Genomic DNA, 21,765 nt, shown 5'->3' with positions numbered 1-21,765 from the left:
TAAAATAAACAAACACCATTCTAGAAACTTTAACAAATACCACCTCTGTAGAAGTGTACAATCGTTTTAAAATTTCACCTGATAAAATACATCAAACAGTATAAAGCAGTGGAAGAGATGAATAAACCATCATCTCAGTCTTGTGGATTACTTAAACATTTGTCACCATCCTATGGAAATCCACAGCTGTGTCCTGCCCCAGCTTAGCAATTCTCCTTCCAAGCCACCTGCACCTTATGAAACTGGTGAACCATTTAAGTTTTAATGTTTTTCTCCATTATAAGGGTGAGTGATCCATTGGCCTCTGCTTTTATTTCTTTAAAAAGGGCAGTCTGTAATTCTAAGATCATTACAGAGTTCTGTGAATTGCAGGATCTTGTATCTCACACGGTGGGGCCCAAATTATTTCCCTTCCTCAGTTTCCTTCACAGAAGTCACAAAAAGGTGTTGGTGAACAGGTAAGGAATGAGATGTTGTATCAGCAGAGAAGAAGAGACCCTCTGTGGGCTGGGCAGCTGTGGGGACATGCTTGTGCCTAGTTTTTGAAAGGAAAGGTGATATGCCACCTCACACTGCTTAAAGCCACTTGACTTTGAACACTTCATGCCCAGCCAAGGCAGCACAAGGGTTTCTATCAGGCACTCGTGGTAAGCAAGCCCAAGGTGTGGATTTACGGCAGTATAAATACCCTCAAGCAAGCATCCCCATGCACTCTGTAGAGGGTAAGCAGTAGGTTACTTCCACTGGCAGGTAAATTCATCCTTGCAATTATGACCAGTATGAGCAAGGAGGCAGATAAACGCTAAGACCTTGTAAATTCATTGCATATCTATGCTTTTGATATTTTATGATTAGCTTTTGACATACTTTGTGTTTGACATTACCTGTCCCATCTAATGTCAAGCACAAAACATACTTCAACACTTTTTCATGCAGCACTGCTTAGGTGCACGGACTAAACCACGGCCTGTTGATTTTGACTAAGAAATCTTGTCTAAGATTTGATCATAATCGTAACGTAAGTCTTTACATCAGGCAAACTACAGACACACTAAATTAATCCCAAGTCTGGTTCGCAGCCGTGTTCACTACAGTGTGAGCTGTGCTCCCTCTGAACAGACAGGACAGTCAACTGAGTTGGGAACACCATTACATCCAAATTCATGGCTTTTCACATGTTAAAAGGATTCAGGTTAATTGTGCAGGCAAAAAAGACCAGGGTTATTTCTTAGTTTCTTAGGTAGCAGTTAGACTGAACTTCTCCCTTCTGTGCAAGCAGCCCACACAAACTGCAGTTTGCCTATGGCATGGTATCTATTTCAGTCTGGGAAACCAAAATGAGAAAGATCACAAGCAGCGTCATTTTATTTGGATATAAACCAGAATCTGACCTCCAAAAGCTGCCAGAAGTATACCCTGGCACTCTGTTTTCAAAAGGTTTTACTTACTTGTATTTTAAGAGCAGCCACTGAACAAACCACAGTCCTACAAGGATCATGCCGTTGATTTCACAAATAGAAAAAGCCCATTGCACCCGATCAAAGCGATCAAAAAATGCATCTGGTAGGGGAGGCTGCACCTCCTTGGGAGGCACTCGTTCATGAACGACTGAGATAGTCACTGTGGTAAAGATGAAACAAAAAAGTGCATAAATAAAAGCCAGGAAAGTCTTGCCCCATTCCATAGGATACTGCGAGCGCTCCGGCTCTGGCATGGGGATCTTTATCATCTCCTTCTTATAACCATTTGGCATCCCGTTCAGCTTCATTTTAGTGCTAAAGCCATTCTCACGTGTGGTGTTGCTGATGCGAATGTGCCCATTGACATGCCCGTTTTTGTGAGCCTCGATGTGGTGAGCCATTTTTAAAGTTTCAATCATGTGCAATAGCCGCTGTCCGCTGTCGGAAGAAACCCGGGAGAGAGGAGTCTTCTTAAAATCCTCCTCCGTGAGGTTGATCAAATCCTGCCCAGTGAAGCTCTTCAATGGTTCACAATACTCCGGCACAGCATTTTCTGTTAGCCAATTCGTCACCTCCTCAGGTGACCACAACACCACTTCTTTCATCTCGCCAGGCAGCCGGGGCAGTCTGACATCAATTTTAAATTGGGCAGCAGTCACTGCGACTCCAGTGCATCAGAAAGCTCCTCCTTGGCTTCATCTTGTCCAAGGAAGCAGTTTGGCGAGAGGCAAGTCCCTGTCTCTAACCATCCGATACGAGCATCCAGGTGCTGTGGCAAGCATAGGAAACAATTCACTTCATATTCGTGTTGGCATTCTTCCTAGGGAGGAGAAAAACCCAAAACCAGTCATTAAGACAGCATTTGCCAATAGTTTGCAATTCATGTTTAAAGACAAAATTACTGCAAAAGAATAGCTAGACTCTGGCATGGAAAAGACTAACTGATTTGAGCTCTAGCCTTGTACACACAGCGCTGCCCTTTCCCAGCTTGCTACTGATTACTCAAGAGCTTTAACAGTTTTGTATTATAAACACCACTTTGCACCTGTGGGAAGGACTCCTTCCTGCTCTGTATTTACTAAATTCTCTATTACTATGCAGCTCTGGTCCATAGCTGGTACCCAAACTACTCTTAAAAATCACAATACTAATGGATTTAAGGATCTACCGAGCACGTTTAGTGTTATACATCTCACAAACCTTCTCTCCTCCTTACAGACTGGCATTTTAATGCAATGCATTGCACCTAGTTATTGAATAGGAAGCCTGGTTTTGTTCTGCAAGGCAAAAATATCTAGTGTGCCACAAAACCCACTTTTCTACAGGTCAGCAGCACAAAAAAAAGATTACGTAGATAAGCAAGGTTATACTCTCTGGACTAAAGCATCAGCAGGAAAATGAATGCCCAAACAGGTTAGCTTGAAAATAAACAGAAACCTTTAGGTTTGGCAAGACTCTAGCAGATGTTCAGCAGCTCTTTAAGGTAGATTTTATGGTTTCCATGGTATATAGCTACAATGCAAACAAATGTTTGTCATTGGCTAAAAAAGGAACCAGCAGAAAAATGAAAGTAAAACTTTAAAAAAAAAAAAAAGAATTAGGTAATGAACTTCTACGCCCAATTCATTACAAAAATAGCTTAGAAAAGCTGATCACTTCCAATACACAAATTACAGGAAAACAGATGTTACTTGCTGGAACCTCTTCCTGCATTTTTGAGACAGCAAAATCCTCAGCATGAGGTGGCAATCACGTGGCAGTGAACACCACTAGCAAATTCCCAGGTTTGAGATGTTTATTCAGTGAACAAACAAAAAATGGTCCTCCCCAGAGCAGAAGGGAAAACAGTGCAAACCCCTGTGTCCAGCCTGCCATCCCACGGACCAGGGATGGCTTCTGCAGGAGGCTGCAGCACTGTAAACACAAAGCGACCTCAAGAAAGTAACAGCATGGGGAAAAAGCACTTCCAAGTCATATCATGCCTTTATCAGCTTAAGGAATATTTTAGCCTTTTACAAGCTACCAGATGTTTGTGTTTCATCACAGGGAGCAAAGTTGACATTGAGGAAAACCAAAATAATCTACACGACTGGCACAATTTGAGTAGAAGTGGGAGAAAACAGATACAGAGCTACTCCTATGCAAAATGTGACCATACTACAGAAACATATTTTTTGACCTGTTACCTCTAAACTGAGCATGAAACACAAGGTGCAGTTTTTAATCTGCTTCCCCGTGGAATGAACCAGGTCTGGTGATGGAGAAAAGAAAAAGCTTTGGACCAACAAGGACTGGCAGTAGTTTGCATCTACCACCTCTCCCTTGCTGGGCACACCATGCATGAGCACTTATTTAAATCCATGGAGCAAGCATGACGACCAATATTCCCCTTTGCGAATATCTGCACTGTTTTAAAACAGCAGAAGAGAGGATACAGCTCTATTTTCTTTCTTTCTTTCTTTTTTTTTCAGTGTGATTATATGTGCTGAGGAAGGCTTTTAGCCACAGATCACTTCATTATTCAAACTGTGTTTAGCAAATCGGTATTTAGTTACACAGCTCTGAACATGGAAAAAAAGGATGGATTGAATTATGCATGTTAACCCACATTAGAAACTCCTACAAGACTTTGACTGAAGCAGAGCAGCTCAGCTCTCCCCAACGCTAGTCTCCACTGTAGTCAGAGGGCACCTGAAATCCTGGCTCTGGCACTAGCCGCAGCACAAAGCTCAAGCATGAGCCCTGCATCCTTACTCCATGCCAGGGAGCATTGGTGTCACCAGCAGTCAGTCATCAGAAGATGTTTTCCTCCAGCTCCCCATTTGCCTCATTCTGCGCGTTAAGGGCAATGTCAGCCCTGAGCTACCTCACTCACTAATGCCTGTGACTCGACTTGCTCACTGCAGATCAAGGAGATGGCAACACCATGGCCTTTTTGATATCCACAATATTTCACAGAATCACCTAGGTCAGAAAAGACCTTGAAGATCATGTAGTCCAACCATTAACCTCACACTGACTGTTCTCTAAACGGTCTCAAGTGATGCACCAGTAATTCACAACTCAGGGAATTGGTGTCTGCGTGAAGGAAAACGCAACACACACTTTCACATTTGTCCTAGGGTCGAAACTCTGGTTGAAATACATGATATGCAGCACCAGAAACTGTGCAGCATAAATTCATAACTAACACTAACAGACTTCTCTATGGGCTTGCTGCTTCAGAGGGTAGTGCCTTACAATCTTGATAAAGCCGAAGTCATTTATTTTTTAATCCTGTTACAACACCTGGGCTCTCAGCCCGCAGCAGGACCTCATTTTCCCTTGCCGTTTAACAGCTACATCGGCTGCCTCTCCAAGTTCTGCTTTACAAATTCAGCATGGCTTTGGGGTTGTTGGAGCACTCTGCGTACACCACGAGGTGGGGCAACATTAAACCTTTTCAATTTTAAACGCTGAAGTGACTGAATCACAGTTTCCCAAACCACTCAGCAAGGAGGAAAGCAGACTGTTAGCCGTCATCCTCCTGCCATACCAGCCTTTCTGCCCAGCCCCTGACAACGTGCCGCAAGCCTCCTGCATGCTTAAGGATTCAGGATCCCAAAGACATAGTGCAAAGGCTGCATTCATCAGTGTTCAGGAACATGTAGCCAACCTTCAAACTACATCTCCTTACTTACCATGCCACAGCTAAGCTAGCAGGTTTTAAGATGAGCTCTGTGTGGAGCCTAAAAGAACAAAAAAAAAAATCTGTTGCCAGCTGCAAATATTATTCTGATACTGGCACAAGAGTCATAATATGCTGGTGTAACCCCATGATACCTGGCCTGGCAGTGTTATGAGAAATAGCATATTTATGTGTCTTGCAGTAAAACTGCAGGTTTTGGCAATATTACTAAAAACTACAATCAATTCAGAAATTTGCTCGTGCTTTAAACTCACCATCAGTACTGCTACTAAAGAAATCATACTGAAGAATAAACATTTCTCAACCCAAATTTTTGTATCTTTATGGAATATAAAATATATCTCCTAAGAGTCTTTGTTGGTTTTAAAAATGAGAAATCCCCTCTCACACACAGAGGCACATGCCTTCACCCCAACTCGTCCTCTGTGGATGGACGAACAACGATGGCATGGAGTTCACCGAGGAGCAGGCAGTGACTGAGCAGAAAGCTTCAGTCCTCACAGATGATGCTCCTGGGAGCATGAGCACAGCGCTGCCAAGTGCAATCCCGGCCTGCTACTATCACACCACCACCGTGTAAATCACTATCAGGCACCTTTTCTAAAAGAGAGTAACTGATACTCACAGGAGGAAGGCTTAGAGGAAAAATAACACCCTGCCAAGGCTGCAGGCCATAGAGTCATTTTCACTGAGAGTTAAAACAAAGAAAAACAACTAAAATTTCTAACAAACACCTATCATTCAAACCTCCATTTCACAGCCTGTCTAATGGGGGAGGGATAGGCAACAAGGCTTCTTTACAACCTTCCAGCTTGTCACGTTAAAAATACCTCATTTCCTATTGTGCATTCACAAAAGCTTGATCAGGTGAGGAGATATGGGAGACTAACAGCCCTCACTGGCCTCCTTGCTTCCACAAAAGGTCTCCTGTCCACAAAAGCTGAAGACAGGAGGTAGGGATGGGCATCGGCTACTGCCGGGCCATGTCCACGAGCTTAGCTTGGTCTCACTGCCCCAAGCAAGGCACAGGGACGGCAGCGGGACGGGCACACGCCCAAGCGTCCCCAGCTCTGATACAGGTTGTTAGCCTGGGCCAGGCAACTAAAACCCTCCTTCCATCTGCAGCAGATCTGCTTCATTAAGGAGCCTGTAGCTGATAATGAATTATAAATAACAAAGCGATTATCATAATACCGATTGCACTATGATAATGATGCCGTGTAAAACCGGTATCTCAAAATACCCGCACCACAAGACTGAGCAGGAGGAAGTAACTTCAGCAAGGGCTCGAATCCCCACCTCCTCACATTTACATGACCTTTTTTCCCGTTCCCAGCAAACATTAAAGTGCTAACTCAAAACTTTCAGATCCTTTTCGACTTTTCTGACAGGGAGTATTTCCCACCACCACTTCAATCTGCCCATGTAAGGGTTGTAATACCATGACCACAGCCACCCCAGTGGCCAGGACTACCCAGTAGTCATGGTATTAAATACTTAAACGAGCACACTACTCTGTTCACTTTGCAGAGATACGGTTGGAATAAGGACCAAAAACATGGGAGTATCCACCTCTTTGGTTAAAGGACAAGATAATCAGCAATAAAATCATCATTTGGCTACACCCCCACATCTGACTTGGTGGCCAAGGTGCAGAAAACTTTGCAGTTTTCTGTCTCTTGATCTCCTTGGAGGATAACTAAGCACCCACGTTGGACATCACTGTTTCAGATTTCGTTTCAGCTTCCGTGGGCTCACGGCCGAGCGAGTGACGGACATCCCCCAGGCAGGGGGCATGAGACTCTGTCTGGGATGGCTGCAGCGTCCACGGAGCAGTAACCTCCCTCCGCACAACCCCCGAGCTGGCCTGCAGGTTAACACATCATTCCCTGCTACCTCTGAACTTGCAAGCAGAAAGCATTACGTCTCACAACTAACACTGATGAGACAAAACCACATCCACCTAAAACAGCACAAAGGGACCCCTAAAACCAATTTGTTCATCTCCAATCTCCGCCTAAAGCACTCTGAAACCCGACCGAAGAAAACCTAAGTCCTCCCAAATCAAATCATGCCTTCCTCACGTTTGTACAGTGCTTTTATTCTCTAAGCAAGGACCTTTGCTGCCAAGGCAACAGTCACTATAGAAATCAGTAAAATAACCAGCCATTTCAGAAACCGCGATGAGCTCCTCACCAGGAGCCAAGGAGATTTTCAAATCTTTTCAGAGGCAGTGGGTGTGTTTCAGTTGCAACACTGAGCATCCTTCCCAAACACCCCAGAAAAGTTGAGATAAAACCATTTGTAAAAAATATTGTTAAAACGAGCGAGGTCCAGGCATAAGCAGCTTGAAGATAAATTAGTGACATTTTCTTGTAAGACAAACACTGAGACACACGCTGATAATGTGCACACACGTAAGCAGAAGAAAATCAACTACTGTAAAGATCGAAGCTTTAACGCTTTAGAAACCAACCCACAAGTGAATTCCCCAAACCCTGCGGTGAGCAGAAGTTACACAGAGACCAAATACTCTGGATGAAAGCCGGGAGCTGTCATCCTGCATTTCTATAGCACAAAACACACTGTTCATAACAGCAGGGTCTGAGTCACATGGGCATTTTATCATCACTAACAATAATGCTCCAACACCTTAATAACTGCATGTCCTGTACTTGAAAGCACCTCTGCACACCAATTTGCAGCAAAAGGGCGATGCCTGCCACAAATTACGTGCTGGATATCACTAACAAGCTGTCAAGCAATGTACTGAAGTGCTTCTTCCCCCCTCCACGATAGCCTTGCCTCCAAACCAGAGATCACCCCTTGCAAGAGGCTGCACCACTAGCCAGCAAGAGACTACCGACGTTTTAAAACATTACAATAAAGCTGATTTTGTGCTGTAAATACAAATATATGCAAATACAAAATATCTGTAAGTATAAAATTGAGGCACAGATGGGCTCACAAGTTTCGCGAAGCTCCGAGATAGGTTTCCAAGGTCGGTCCCAGATGGAAAACATTGTCTCGCAGACACAAAGTCAAAGCAAGCAGAATTACTACTACGAAAAGGAGGCTGAGATCAGTATGTGAAGCAACGCCCATGTACCCTGAATAGCTACTTACGCAGGTTCAGAGAGAAAAAAAATTGCCTGCATACTACATAAATCCCTGAATAGACGATTTTTTCTAAATTACTCTATAGGAAGAAGAGAAACAACCCCACCGTGTATTTCCTACGCTAATATAACAAAAATATAAGAAATGAAAACCCGCGCACAGGCAGGGATCTCAGTATAACAGCTCTGAACCCAAGCCCCGAGTTCAGTGGCAAGGATTTGAAAATGAAAGTACTTGCATCAAATCTGAATAACCAAACAGCTCATCTTCAGATGGGAAACACTGCTAGTGAATATCTCTGCTACAAAAAATGCATCATCTCTAACGCGTGCGTGTACGTGTATAGGTATATACACGCACACATTCTGTGCTAGGTGAGATAAGAGACGGCTTTTCCCTCCAAACCTGATGAAGCCTCATCTCTTTGCTTTTTGTAGCCCTACACCTCTTTGCTCAACTTTCTTCCTCCCCCTTCTTCCCTGGTTTTGGAAGTAGTTATGGAAACCAGCACTCACGAAAAGGCTTCACCTGACCAGCAACCTCATCAATCTCATCAGGCGAGCAGTTGCTAAGCAGGGCTTTTGTTTTGACACTACGGAAAAGCCTGCTTCCAGTGAAACGGGGGCGGAAAGGATTGGGTGGGGAGGGCAAGTCCTGCCTTTGGCTTAAGTTACAAACAATTATTTCAGACTGAAAAGTCTCTTCAAATGCAGGAGGGAGAGCCAGGCGCCAGGAGGGAGAGCCCCAGCCGGCACCCACAGGAACAGCTATGGGCTTTCGCCTATGGCAGGGATAACCCAAGCGCACATCTCATTTTGTGTTGCACAGCGCAATCCTAATGTCTAAATCCTAAAGTAATGCAACACCTGCAACAGAAGGGGGATGAATATTAGCTTATTTTCAAACGGCTGCAATAGGAAACCCACCTTCCAATTCCCCGCCCCAAATGCTTTTAGTTCTGTGCAAGAAAGATGCAAATAATGTCACAGTTAATTTGCACTGGACAGAAAAAAAAAAAACAAAAAAAACCCCAAAAAACAAAAACCAAACCACAACTATATTCAACTCCAAAGAATATTATCCTTGAGAGAAGTGGGTTTGTACTATTTCAGCCCTCCACCCGTAAAGGGGTGTGAAAATATTAACAGACTGCCACAAATCCTTACACACGGGCAATCTGCCTGGACACCAGGATCTTTAATTCTTTAGCAGAGGCTTCTACAGGACTCACCCCACCCATCGCATCAGTCACTTTGCCACATACAAACAAAAGCCCCCACGGACACCACGACACCTCAAACCTCGCACTTCGGGGTTCTGCCCCACAGCAACCCTAAGCGTTTCTGGGCTCTGCACTCGGGCGGCAGCAAGCTCCGGCCGTTGTCTCCAACACAGCTAAACTCGCGTCCGGGTTACGCCTCAGGATCTGGGTCAGCCGGAGATAGGGCAGAGCTGGAAATAGAGCCCAACGTCCTCGCGCAACCTCTGAGCTAACTCCGTTACTAAAGAGCACGAAACAATACTTGCCTTCCTCTTGAAACTATCCAAACCTCCTTATATTTATGCGCATGCAACAGAAGACCGCAGAAGGAAAACAAATAAAACACTGAAAAAGCAGAAAAAGTGGTTTTTCCCCTACAAGGCATAGATATGGGGAGAGGATGGGTTAGGACAGAAGGGTGGAAACAAGAAAATAAGCAGACACTAAACGTTTGTGACATGCTCCATATCTTAATTCAGTTAACCAAGTGCAGGTGTTTTGGGGATTTTTATTTTTTACCTATATTGAACACCTAAAAGTCATTTATTGTTAGAAAGCCAGATTTGTGGTGACCCTCTGGGAATCTAAGTAATTAGCAAGAATTTTTTAAAAAAATAAATTAATTATCAAAACAGACAGGGAAGTTTTGCCTAAGGAAACTGAAGACAGTCTTTTAACTGATGGTAATGCAGCTCTAAAATGCATACTCCAGCATATTTTGCCAAACCAGCCATGCAGATTGGGAAAAAAAAAGCTGGCAGAAACTACTGTGAAAATAGAGCCTCACTGAAGGCTTAAATCAATTAATTGTCATATTTTTTTACTATTTGGGCTTGCTACTGGACATGTATTAGAGAGCATCCAGACCACAATGGTTGCTTCCTCCAAACTGTCTTTCCCAGAGTTACAACTAAAGCAAAAGAAAACTATGTTTACATGCTTGGAATCCCAGCCTAAAATAATGTTTCGATATTTCATTAGAAATACAAATATTTTATTTCAAACACCCTACTTCTGAAGTCCAGCACATCAGACCCAGATCAAAAAGACTCCAAGCCTCAAGAGTTGAAATGTAAATATCTATATATCTTCATGTAAGATGCTGTTTGCATTTCAGGTGTTGCTATTCATAAACACATTCATAAGGCACACAATCAACATTGTTAATTTTCAATGCTATTAATCTTGTAAAACAAAATGATTCCTGCGTTTGTCTTTACTAATTTAGTTTCACATAACACATACTGATCCCTTGTCTGAAAGACAGAACACCACAAATATTCAAGATTGTTTCCGGTATAAATCATCCTACCCCATTTTTGAACACATAACCCTCCTCTTTCCAGCAATACCTGTTCAGAGTTGTACCATAAATCAAATATTTAGATCTGGAAGACATGAAGGAGAAGAAGACTCTTATTGCACAGCCGATCTAGAGCAACCAGAAACCCAGGAAAGGCAAGGGTGGAAAAAAAAAAAAAGGCATTTTTGATTGCCAGCAGGTTACGGGTGTACAATCTGCACAATGGGAACTTGTCTTCCTAGAGCCAGATCTACTGAAAATTCAGATGAACTGGCATCTTCCTTTTGTGGTTAACGCTACAAGCAAGAAAAATACGTCTTGGCTCAGTTGCCAAGCTTCAGCCACCTTCTTCACTCTCTTCACTGCCAATCGCACAGATGCCAAATCTCACTGTTTGCAGTGGAGATCTGCCACTGACGGCGTTTGGCTTGATGGCAAAAACACACTCGCGTTCATTCAGCAAAATCCAGGGTGGCTGGAGAGATGAAGCCTCTTCCCTCCCCAGTCCAGCCATCCCACATCTCCTTCCAGAGCACGGGTGCCAGAAAGGGATGGCAATTCAGACCAGCTCTGTTCCCTGATCTAAGGGTCCTTACTTCTTCGCCTTTATTAGATGATTTCATGACTGTCACTTGGTGTTTCAGGACTGCCGCTGCTGCCACCAAATGTGACACTCTGATGCTGCAACAAGGTCCAAATTTCAGAATTTCGACTTCAGAAACCCAACGTATTCCTCCCCCAGTGCTGAAAAGTAACTTTATCTCTGTATCAGACTCCAGATCTTAATGCCATCAACTACTCATACCCAGCTGCTCCCTATGTACATGAGACATGCCACCCCTCCCATTGATTATCCTGTGACACCAGCAAATTCTACTTAAATCCTGCTTCTGACAACAATTTGGCATTGAACCCGAAGAACAGGTATGCACAAATGTCCTCCCCAGAACATTAAGCGTTCCTCACATTTTTACTGGACAGATATTTTAAGGGCACAAAAGAACACTGAAAACAGGCTTGTTTCCACACTGACAGCGATGGCAACTGTGTGTCCTACCAGGTATCAGTCAAGCAATTTCTAAGGCCACAAGCAGAATCACTTGAAATCATTATAGTGTGGTTCAAAGTCTGCAAAATACTTTGTTTTAAATATTTCTCTGAGCTTAAATTTATGATCAACTACGTTCACAAATAAGGAGAGATGAGAAAAGACAAGAAACTTTCTCTTGCTATCTAACTGTTCTGGAAATTATGAATATTTCAATAACCGGCTGAAAGCCTCAGAAGTAAGTTCCTCCTGCAGACATGCAATTACCTCTAAATTTTTCTCCTAGTGACACCCTTGAGGTATAGGAGATGTGCCTGTGTCATCTTGTCCTAACATCTTTATGGAGATGTCCATTAGCCACCCAGCAACTCTGGTTACGATCCCAGGGAGTATCTCAAGGCAGGGTGGCTCTTGGCCACCCCTTCTCCTGCAGGTAGTCACTCCGCTGTCTGGCACTCCAAACACGAAAGACTGGATGACTCTGTGAGATTCACACACTGAACTAGTAAGTTTTGAACGCGTCAATTAAATCAGTTCAAAAAATAACCTGCAGTTCCAGCCAAACAAGAGAATCTCAGCTCAAGGTACTGCGTAAGTACAACTAGCTTGCATTCATGTCATGGAAATTAAGCTACATTTAAAAATAGTACTTAATGAAAACAATATTTCAGCTCACAAACTCCCCCACCTGGGGAGCGTTATCATCCCTACTTACCTACAGCCCGTAAAACTGCTGCAAAGAGACTCAAAACAGCATGCAAAGCTCAGTCAGCAGTTCATTCACACCTCACAACCAGAAATAATTAAAAACACTTAAATCAGATGCCTCTTGAGATGGTTGTTCATGCAATACCTCTTCTCCTGCCACAGAAGGTATGGAGGGATCAGACCCAGCGTGCTATCACGAGTGCACAGCCTCTAGCAAACTTTGCTTACTAGTCTAAACATTTACTTTTAACTAAAAGAAGGCAAACTGAGCTGTACACTACAAACTGTATGATGCACTCCTCAAAATCTGTGTTTGCCTTCATGAAATTGTATATTAGGCGGGAGGAGTTAACAGCCAGTAGCACAGTGCTAGATGTAATGTCATTTCCACAAGCCACCCCAACGTAACTACGTCACAGCACGGACACTTGATCGAGCACATAACTGTAGCTCCCTGTGGTGAACCATCTACACGCTGCTCGCAGCAAACAAACCAAATTGCTCAGATCATTTCAGCTGGTTTAGAAATTGAAAAGCCATGTCCACCCTCGGGAAAAAAAAAATAAAGAAAATAATCAGTGTTCCTTCCTAGAGAGTAGACACACGAATTAACCATTTAATCAATTATGGGATGCCTGTCGCTCCAAAAGGATCACTGAGCTGCTTGTCTGCAAAAACCAGACTGGGCTTCATAGGTCCTGTTACACAAATAGGTTAACATGCAATCCTGCTCATTTACAGCAGTAAGAGCACTGCAGAAACCCAGCAGCACTATTCTCCTTCCAGACACAGAACGAGGAACCCAAATAAATTGCAGGGAGGGAGATGAGAGGGAGGGAGAGGAGGAAGGACATAAATCTGCAGTCACATGGGCGCTGTAGCTTTCTGCAAGCAGATGGGTGAAGCCCTGATTAGCAAGGTATTAATGAAAGCAAGGCAGGAACGCTGATGAGGTGCAGCTCGGAAATAGCTGAACTCTGACCTGTCTTGCTGAGGAGAGCAAAGCTCCCCTCTCGCCCAGATGGATGGGTCTCGGCCACAAAGTCCCGGCTCTGCTGACTGGTGGGAAAGGATGGGAGATCACAAGAGAAGCAGAGCACGGTTGAAAAAAGCTGCTGAGGCTGAAGCTAAAAGATGAATGGCAAAGTAGATAATACAGCAGCAGCCACGCAGGAGAGCACCATACTACTTTAAATCAACCTCCAGCAGCAAGATGCAAAAGACTCACTGGGAATAAGCCCTTCCCATAGGTAAATACTCAGAAGGTGCACTCTCTAGAGATGTCCAGCAGGATGCAATATCCCTGCTGCGTGCCTGAGTGAGCAAACAAAACAAGGGAATAACAATTATGGTGATGTTTCTAATGTGAGGGGGCTCATCTGAGCAGTGGAGTGGTTAGGATGTTACGTTACTGCAGAAACTCATGTGATGAGGAGCCCTTGAGAGCGGGACAACAGTAAAACCCCATCCAGCTACCTCATGACAGGCTCCATGACTACACAGCAGTCCCTCAAGGCCTGGGAAATCTATATACGCTTCCTAAATACGTTAGTAAACAGAATATTTTGAGAGTATAAAACAAATAGGAGCCAACTTGACACAGCTGCTGCTTTATCTACCCATCCCATGGTCAGACTTGCTCTACAGGCCTATCCTTGAGCCATGCTCCAACATGCATCTTTTACATAAATCCTAAGAACCTTTCCAAGATCTTCCAAACCTGATAAAATATGGCATTTTAATAAGAGGCCATAAAAAAAAAAAATCTTCTGTGTGGAAAGATCATGAAAATTCACCATCAGTCCTCCAGTAATACCAGTGCTTGTCCTGCCAGCAATACAAAGCAGTTGAAATGACTACTGATAGGGGAAAAAAAAGTACTATTTTGGAAAGGATAAGACCAAGTACTGTAAAGTGTTCATACCAAAAGACATTAAACAGTCACAGTAATTTGAGTTTGGGGTTTGTTGTGGTTTGGGTTTTTTTTGCTTGGGTGGTTTTTGTGGGGGTAAGGGTGCAGCTGCATTACCAGAGATTGAACAGAACATAAATACACATGAAATTTGCTGTTAAAAGCAAATATATTACTATCTGTCTTTAGGCACTCTGAAACCTTTTCATTGGGTCTGAAAATACCTACATTCACAAATATTTAGTATGGGCAAGGGGATAAAACTACCATGGCAGAAATCCTGATGAAATATGCAGCTCACCCTACATGGCACCACAACAGCACTGAAAAAATGTCGTCTTACAGGTTTTTATTTCACATCATTAATGAAACAGTGTAGGGACTTGATTTAATTTGATCCTGAGACAAACTTGTGCTGGTCTGAATCGGTCTTAGGCAGCCAGATTACAAAAGCCTGACCTCACAGCCACATCCCAGGAGTAAACCACCTCCCATCAAGTACAGGCAAAGGGAACGGCTGGCACATGAACCAGCGCGGCCCAGCTGCAGCTTGTGCACACCAGTACCCAGCCTGTCTCATCCCTGCTGAAATGCAAGACACGCCACACAGGGCACCGTGCGAATTAAGATTTAAGGGGAAAAATGCTCATCGCGGACCAGAAAAGCCAGCGGCTATAGGACAGTACAAGGGTATCTTGTGTTCTTATCTCTTATGGGGATTTCTTGCCCTCCCTGGAGGGCACAATTCATCTGCAGGAGACGGGTTGTCAACAGCAGGGCTGAAGGCTCTCCTAACTTTCTGGAAGAGTAATGAGGAAGGATCAATATTTAGAAAGTCCCTAAGAAAAAGTAGCACAGCCACTGGGGAGGGGAGCACCACACACATCACTCCAGCCAAAAAAAAAAAAAAAAAAAAAAAAAAAAAAATCAGGAAACTTGCATTTCCTTAGTTCACTAAAAGCCATTTTTTGCCAAGTAACCAATTTCCTTACACTCTTCAGTAAATAAAATATGAAGGGCAGACGAAGATGTAAAATATAAATGCATACACTTCCATAAACAACAGGCCCTGTTATTGTAGATGCTGCATAAATCATTGAGGATAACAGGATTTATGTCCCTTAATGCAGGGCACAGAATTCAGGGTCAGTTGGCAGTCAAGGAAGTTTTATATTAACAAGTGTTGCATTTATATTCGTCTTCGTGATCCACACTGCCTAGAAAGAGCAGAAATCGCTTTGGTTCATGTATTATTTAGCCAGGCCAAACAGGTGAAAGGCAGAATCAAACCCCAAGACAAACATCAGATGATTTTGGTGTGGATCTCCACTATATATAACACTTGCAATTGGATGGCAGGACACTCACCAGTTTGGTAATTAAGCCAGAATGGCTGAAACAATCCTTCCATCAGATTTCTCTGCAAAGCTGCTGGAAGCGATGACAGTAGTTATGAATTGCCCTGTTGAAACTCATTGCTGTATCTGTCTTCCAGCACTTTGCCACGCACGTGAGCACAAACACAATGTCTTTACAATTTCAAGTGTTAGCAGTTAGAAGTATTGCTTTGTCAAGTTTCCCTGGGGAAGAGTAATAGCTACCTATAGAAGACTTGCACCTAATCACTGCCATCTCCTTTTTCTTCATTATTTTTTATTTCAAGCAGTTGACTGACAAATAACTGTTGCAGTGCTCATGTTTACAATGCACATCATCTTTCCTTTCGCCTATTTGCAAAGTTTGATACAAAAGGGACGGCAGCTTTCAAACAACTGGCAGCTGGCACCTCAAAGTTCAGTCGTGAAAACTAACTGTGTATCTAGCTGAAAACCACCTTTCACCTTGAAAATTAGGTATGTGGTCTAAAATATTTTCAAACTACCTTCTTACTACTGCATATTTACAAACTGGACTTGAGGTGACCTTTAACTTGCAGCCAGATGAACAAGTTCAGGGTGAAATCTGTGCTTAGCTGTACAAGAGACTTCTCTAGGACAGGCCACACGAAGCTCCAAGACAGCAGTGCTCAGGTCTTTAAGGGACTCCACACTACTCTTTCCTACCATACAGGACTACAAAGCTCAACAGGTCCCCGCTGAAGCTCCAGAAATAGCAGGTCTGCCCCAAGCATGGGGAAAACCCAAAGCCACGCATCAGCTCGTGGCTGCCTCCTCCCCTGATTATTCAGAGGTTTAACAGAACTGAAAGTCATCTGCATACCCAAAGTGATTTCTGAGTACAAAAATCATTTCCGCTTCTATTTTGAAAGGTACTTATAGACAGGAGTTCCTCCCTATTTCAAAGCTCTGCATAAAGCTGGATTTATTGATGCAGACCCATGATTCATCAGTACAGCAAGCTGTAGGAGACAAACGGTCTTATGCTGGAAACTAGCAATATTAGGAAGAAAAAAAATAAAAATCAGGAATTAAAATCAGAAGTATTCATCCTAAACTGAGACCTAGACAAAAAACAGTACGGGTCTTCATGCCTTCTGTAGCTTTTTTCTTCCTTATTTTTCTTTTCATCAGCAGTAGCGTCCACTCTTTCTTCCCTTCCCTCCCCCATTCTCTGCCGTTTGTTTCAGTGACACCTGCCAGAGCCTCCCCAGCCAAGTGGCACATGCTCCAGATCAAAGGTCAACAGGCTTAGGAGAAAATGGAGAGAAGGCTGCTAAAACCAGGGCAGTGCAACATTATTGCCCAAAACAGAGGGCAGAATATTTTAGATAACACTGTGACAGACAGGCAGCAGCGCTGGCAGCCCAATGAGCCCCAGCAGCCTCCTTGCCCTCCTTCCCTTCCAAGGATTTTTAAAAGAAGAATTAGTCTGAAAGGATCCTGAGAACTGTAAATAAATTACGTCCCTGTTCATCAATTAGCTCAGGCCCCACTGAAATGAAAGCCACAGTGGGCTCTGTAATCACTCAAAATAAACTCCTCTGACAGGATCACTCCTGTGCTGATGGCTCAATTATGCCCGGGAAGACCGCTACAGAACATTAAACATCAACAAAAGTCTGAGCTTGTGTTACTTTTCTCCCAGATAAATCTAACTCAGTATCTAAGTGCTTTTAGCTTAAGTAACCCTGAATTATTGGATCAATTCTTTTCCCACCTCTTCCTCAAGTTGTAAAAGCTAGGCCACTGCATACAAGAAAAATGTTTGTAAATAGTCCCTTTGTTAGACAGTTACATTATTATCATATAGGGAAGATAACATTATCATTTAAAAATATATATGGTTTGGGAGAGGGTTGTTTATGTAAATTTAGTAGCTCAGAAATCAAAACAGGGACAAAATGTTCTCCTGGGTTATGAGGGTCTACTCTAAGCTCCCGAGAAGAGCTTCTTCATTTCTCTAAAATCCAGCCCCTAGCAAACAGTTGCACCACTTCCGTTTTCTGAAACGGCAAGAACTTTGAAGACAAAGAAACTCTAACACAGCAGAAACTTGCTTTCATTTCTCATTTTGCTTTCGCAATGTATTATTTGTTTTTTCATAGCTACAAGTTTACCAGGACTAGAGATACCCTTGCCACCCGACTCTCTCTGCAACTGCACTAACACAAAATAAAGCTTCTCGGGGCTTGCCCAGGTCGGATCTTTGCTGTTCTAACCCAAGTATGACATGTAAACTCATTGCAGAGGACTGAGCAATGCCAGGATTTCACTGCGGATTTAGGTAGGGTGTGACTAGTTTAGAATTAAACAAAACAATGTCCCCAAAGAAAAGCACGTGGCTGAGATTAAAAGAGAAAATTTCAAAGCACAAAAGGAGTTAGAAAAAAGGAAAAAAAAGAGAGCTGGAAAGACTGAAATCAAAGTTGCACCAAAATTAACTAGCTAGTGGTCTTCCTACTAAATCCTCCTCATCCTCAATGCTTAATACTCACCAATCCCAAATCATCAGCTTTCCCAACATAAATAATTTGGATTTGACTGGGTTCAACTTCACATTTTTTAAAAATTAATAAAGTATAACAGTGTCAACATTCTTACTAGTGAGAAATCTGCTTGACCACTAAAGTGATCTTTTAAATTCACAAGAAAACAGTGTTTTATATATCACTGGGACCAATGAATTTTTACTCCTCTTTATGAAAAGCAGCCCAGTAACAAGGAGGAAACCATCCTGAAGCATTTTGAAACCTGAGTAAAACTAGCTGCTTGTCCAGAGGCTGAAAGAATAATTTCAGTTCTTAAATTCACTATTAAAACACAGAATAATTCCAGTTTCACAAAATCAAGACATAAAATTTGACTCAATACCAAATTCCACCAAGCACTAGATATGCTTAAATCTACAGCTTGTATCTTACAGCCCCTTGAAAAGCATAAATGCTGTTTCTCTTCAAGTCATTTGCCCAGGGATAGTGTTTTGTTACAGCTAAACATTATTTAGTTATGTTGAACTAACTGCTGTTTTCCCTCCACCATGTCCTGCACAGGGAATGCTTGGCACAGCACGCTTACTGGTTTTTAGGATCCATCTAGGCTGGATGTCCAGGACATCTGAAATGCCCCTGGATAATTCCTTCTTCATTTGGCACCGAACAGGATGGTTCACTGGTTATCAACGTGTGGCTGGGAGTGCCACAATGGGAGCTCACCTGAACCAAGGAGCAGCCTGAGAAATCACACTGTTCTCAAGACTGACAGAGTTAAAAAAAAAAAAGAAAGGAAACAAAAATAAATCCAAACCCCCAAAACCAAAGACAAAAAAAGCATCAGGAAACAAACTTTCCAGCAATGAAAATAATGGTTTCCTTAACTGGCTTTTGCCCTTATTTTAGAAAAGGCAACAGAAAATATATCCAGACAACGTTACAAGGGCCAGTGATAACCACGAGGAATAGCGATAAACCCCATGTGAAGAGTTGCTGACAAAACACTGCACAATGGCCACTTCCTAAAAGCAATGCTTAAAAGGCTTGCCGCTTACAAAGCACACAATATATTTACCCTTGGCTCGTCTGCTGACTGCCTTTCTCCTGACACTTCACATGCTTACTGCAAAAATAAAGTCTCTTATAAAAGAGTGTAATATTATAACCAAGCAAGATATTTACATCTAGTAAATGAAATTAAGGCCTCAGTGCTTTTAATGTGTTTTTTCCCCAACTACTCAAACTCTCCCTATAAACCATCAGAATATGAATGATTCAAACAGTGAAATAAATCTCCTTAAGGCTCTGCTCTTAACTTGGGTAGGCTAACCTGCATTAGTTCAGCCCCAGCTAGAAGCGGCAGCGTGGGTGCTGCAGCTGTGATTTCAAACCCGAGCTAAGCAGACAGGAGAGCTGACGTTACCAACGCCAAGTGTTGAGCTGCTCAGAGGACTTCAGCTCCAGCCCCTGCACACCTGAAGTCGGGTTACCTGTTCCAGCAGAGTTCAACAAGCCTTTTCTCAGAGGCATCCCCTCCCTCCTGCCTTGCATCCCCACCTTCCTCTCTCACACTTGGGTGACTGCATGGTGGAAAAACCTCCCCTTTTCCTGGTTTTCTGCTGGGCTGGCGGCCGAAGCAGCTGTCTGTGCAGTCACAGAAGCATAAGCAAGCCCTTCCCCTTTCGGTGGCAGCAGTGAGTTGTCAGAGCAGCTTGGCTGTATGTTGAAACCATACCTCAAGTTTCTTAATCTGCCTTTCTATTTTTAACCAGTCATTTCCCCCACCTTCTCTGCCATGCAGACAGCTGCAGAAAGCAGCTGGTGACAACCCAGTGCTCCATCAGGCCAATTTTCCTGGCAAAAAAAATCATCCACAGGCTGGCTGCAAGTGCACAAGGGGCAGCAGAGACAGTCTCAAATGTTGCCCTGAACCCACGGCTCAAGGCAGTCAAGAGGGAACAGGGCTGTCTTCCTTCTCCCACTCCCTCGTGGCCACACAAATAAACCAGCTGAGATCCCAATCAGCACCTCTTATCCCTAAAAACTCAAAGGAAAGAGGCTTAAGCAAAGATTCAGAGCATGGACCCACTTCTGGCCTTAGCTGCCCAGGTCAGCTCTCCCAGGACAGAGATGGAGGGACCATTCCTGCCTTCTGCAAGACAGCGTTACCACTTGATACAGCACTTGAGAACACTTTCTGGGATGTCCCCAGTACAGAGACCTCCCTCAAAAAACTCACATCTCTTGGGGAAAGGTTTGGATTCGTCTTATCCTCCAGGTTTGGATATCTACTCCTTCAGGCACTTGGTATTAGGTGTAACACAGACACACAATGAACCCTGAATTCTCTCCTCACATGGTAGAACAGCTTTAAAAAGCTCAGCTTTAAAAAGGTAACGTTCAATATCCCTGTAAGGTTAGCCAAGCAAAAAGGGCACTTTCCTGAGCAGCAAGAGCAGTTTTGAGTTTTCACGGGCAGATGGAAACTGGGGGATGCACAGCACAGCCTGTGCAAAGAATTGAGCCACATGGAATGGCACAAAGCAGGCCTTTGGGTCTGGGTTTTTTTTAAAGTGAGGTCCAGGTTTCTGAGCTGTGCTCTCAAAGGTCTTATGAGGACCAGGCATCTCCAGGGAGAAAACTGAAAATCTCCTTGTAGGACCAGGCAGAGCTTTGGCCTAAAAGCCTGGCTGAGAGCTCAGCACCTAAAACGGACACAGCTTGGGGAGGGCAAGGCACAACTCCTACGCTGATTCAGGGAGCTGAAGAGTTTAGCTGGAAGTTTTGAGTCATGCTCTTGGATATGGGCAACTTGAATAGCTTAAGCCCTTTTTAAGCTAAGCCCTCTTTCTCCTGTTCAAGCAATGGCTGCAAACATCGCAAACGAGGCTACTTTTGCTATTCTCCATGTAATGTGTTTTCATATGCTACATATTTTCTATAGTTCAAGTTACTTGCACAAAATAGGCTTATTGCAAACACAATCGATCTAAACTTAAACAAACGCAGACAGGACTCTAAAGATTATAAGTATCAAATGCCTTGGAGAAATCCATTTCTTACATGCCTACAGAAACAAAAGTCAGGCAAAACAAAAGTCTGGTGTGGATTTAAGCACAGCAAGGCCCACAGCAAATCTTCCCAGCTCCAACAGATCTGAATGACAGGACCCCAGGAAACAAAGCTGCTGAGCTAAACAGCCCATCAGCCATAAACCCGTTTAAAATTAAGTTTCATTAATGAGTTACAGTATTTACAAGTAGATAAGCGGCAGAAACTGATGTGATTCAGCAATTGCCACGCTGCTGCTGCTGTGACCAGGGGAGAGAAACCTCACCATGAACACAATGGCCCGCACCCACAAGCGGCACAGGCG

The 21,765-nt window shown here is 43.4% G+C and overlaps 1 protein-coding gene across 24 annotated transcripts in view; it reads right to left on the bottom strand.

The window, feature by feature from the left end:
• Window positions 1-21,765, bottom strand: part of SGMS1 (sphingomyelin synthase 1) — a 101,087-nt gene that overhangs the window by 13,310 nt on the left and 66,012 nt on the right. For 23 of the 24 annotated variants that reach the window (XM_074874138.1, XM_074874142.1, XM_074874139.1 and 20 more), the window contains one exon: window positions 1,449-2,280. In XM_074874138.1, coding sequence (XP_074730239.1) covers window positions 1,449-2,065 — 617 coding nt within the window. In that variant the 5' untranslated portion in view covers window positions 2,066-2,280. Of the gene's footprint in view, window positions 1-1,448; window positions 2,281-5,140; window positions 5,189-21,765 lie in introns of all 24 variants that reach the window. The other variant, XM_074874154.1, reaches the window with a different exon arrangement.

The sequence above is a fragment of the Strix uralensis genome, chromosome 7, assembly GCF_047716275.1.
Source record: "Strix uralensis isolate ZFMK-TIS-50842 chromosome 7, bStrUra1, whole genome shotgun sequence".
Classification (NCBI taxonomy): Eukaryota; Metazoa; Chordata; class Aves; order Strigiformes; family Strigidae; genus Strix; species Strix uralensis.
The sequence above is the reverse complement of the archived record's forward strand: the minus strand, read 5'-3'. Positions and strand labels throughout refer to the sequence as shown.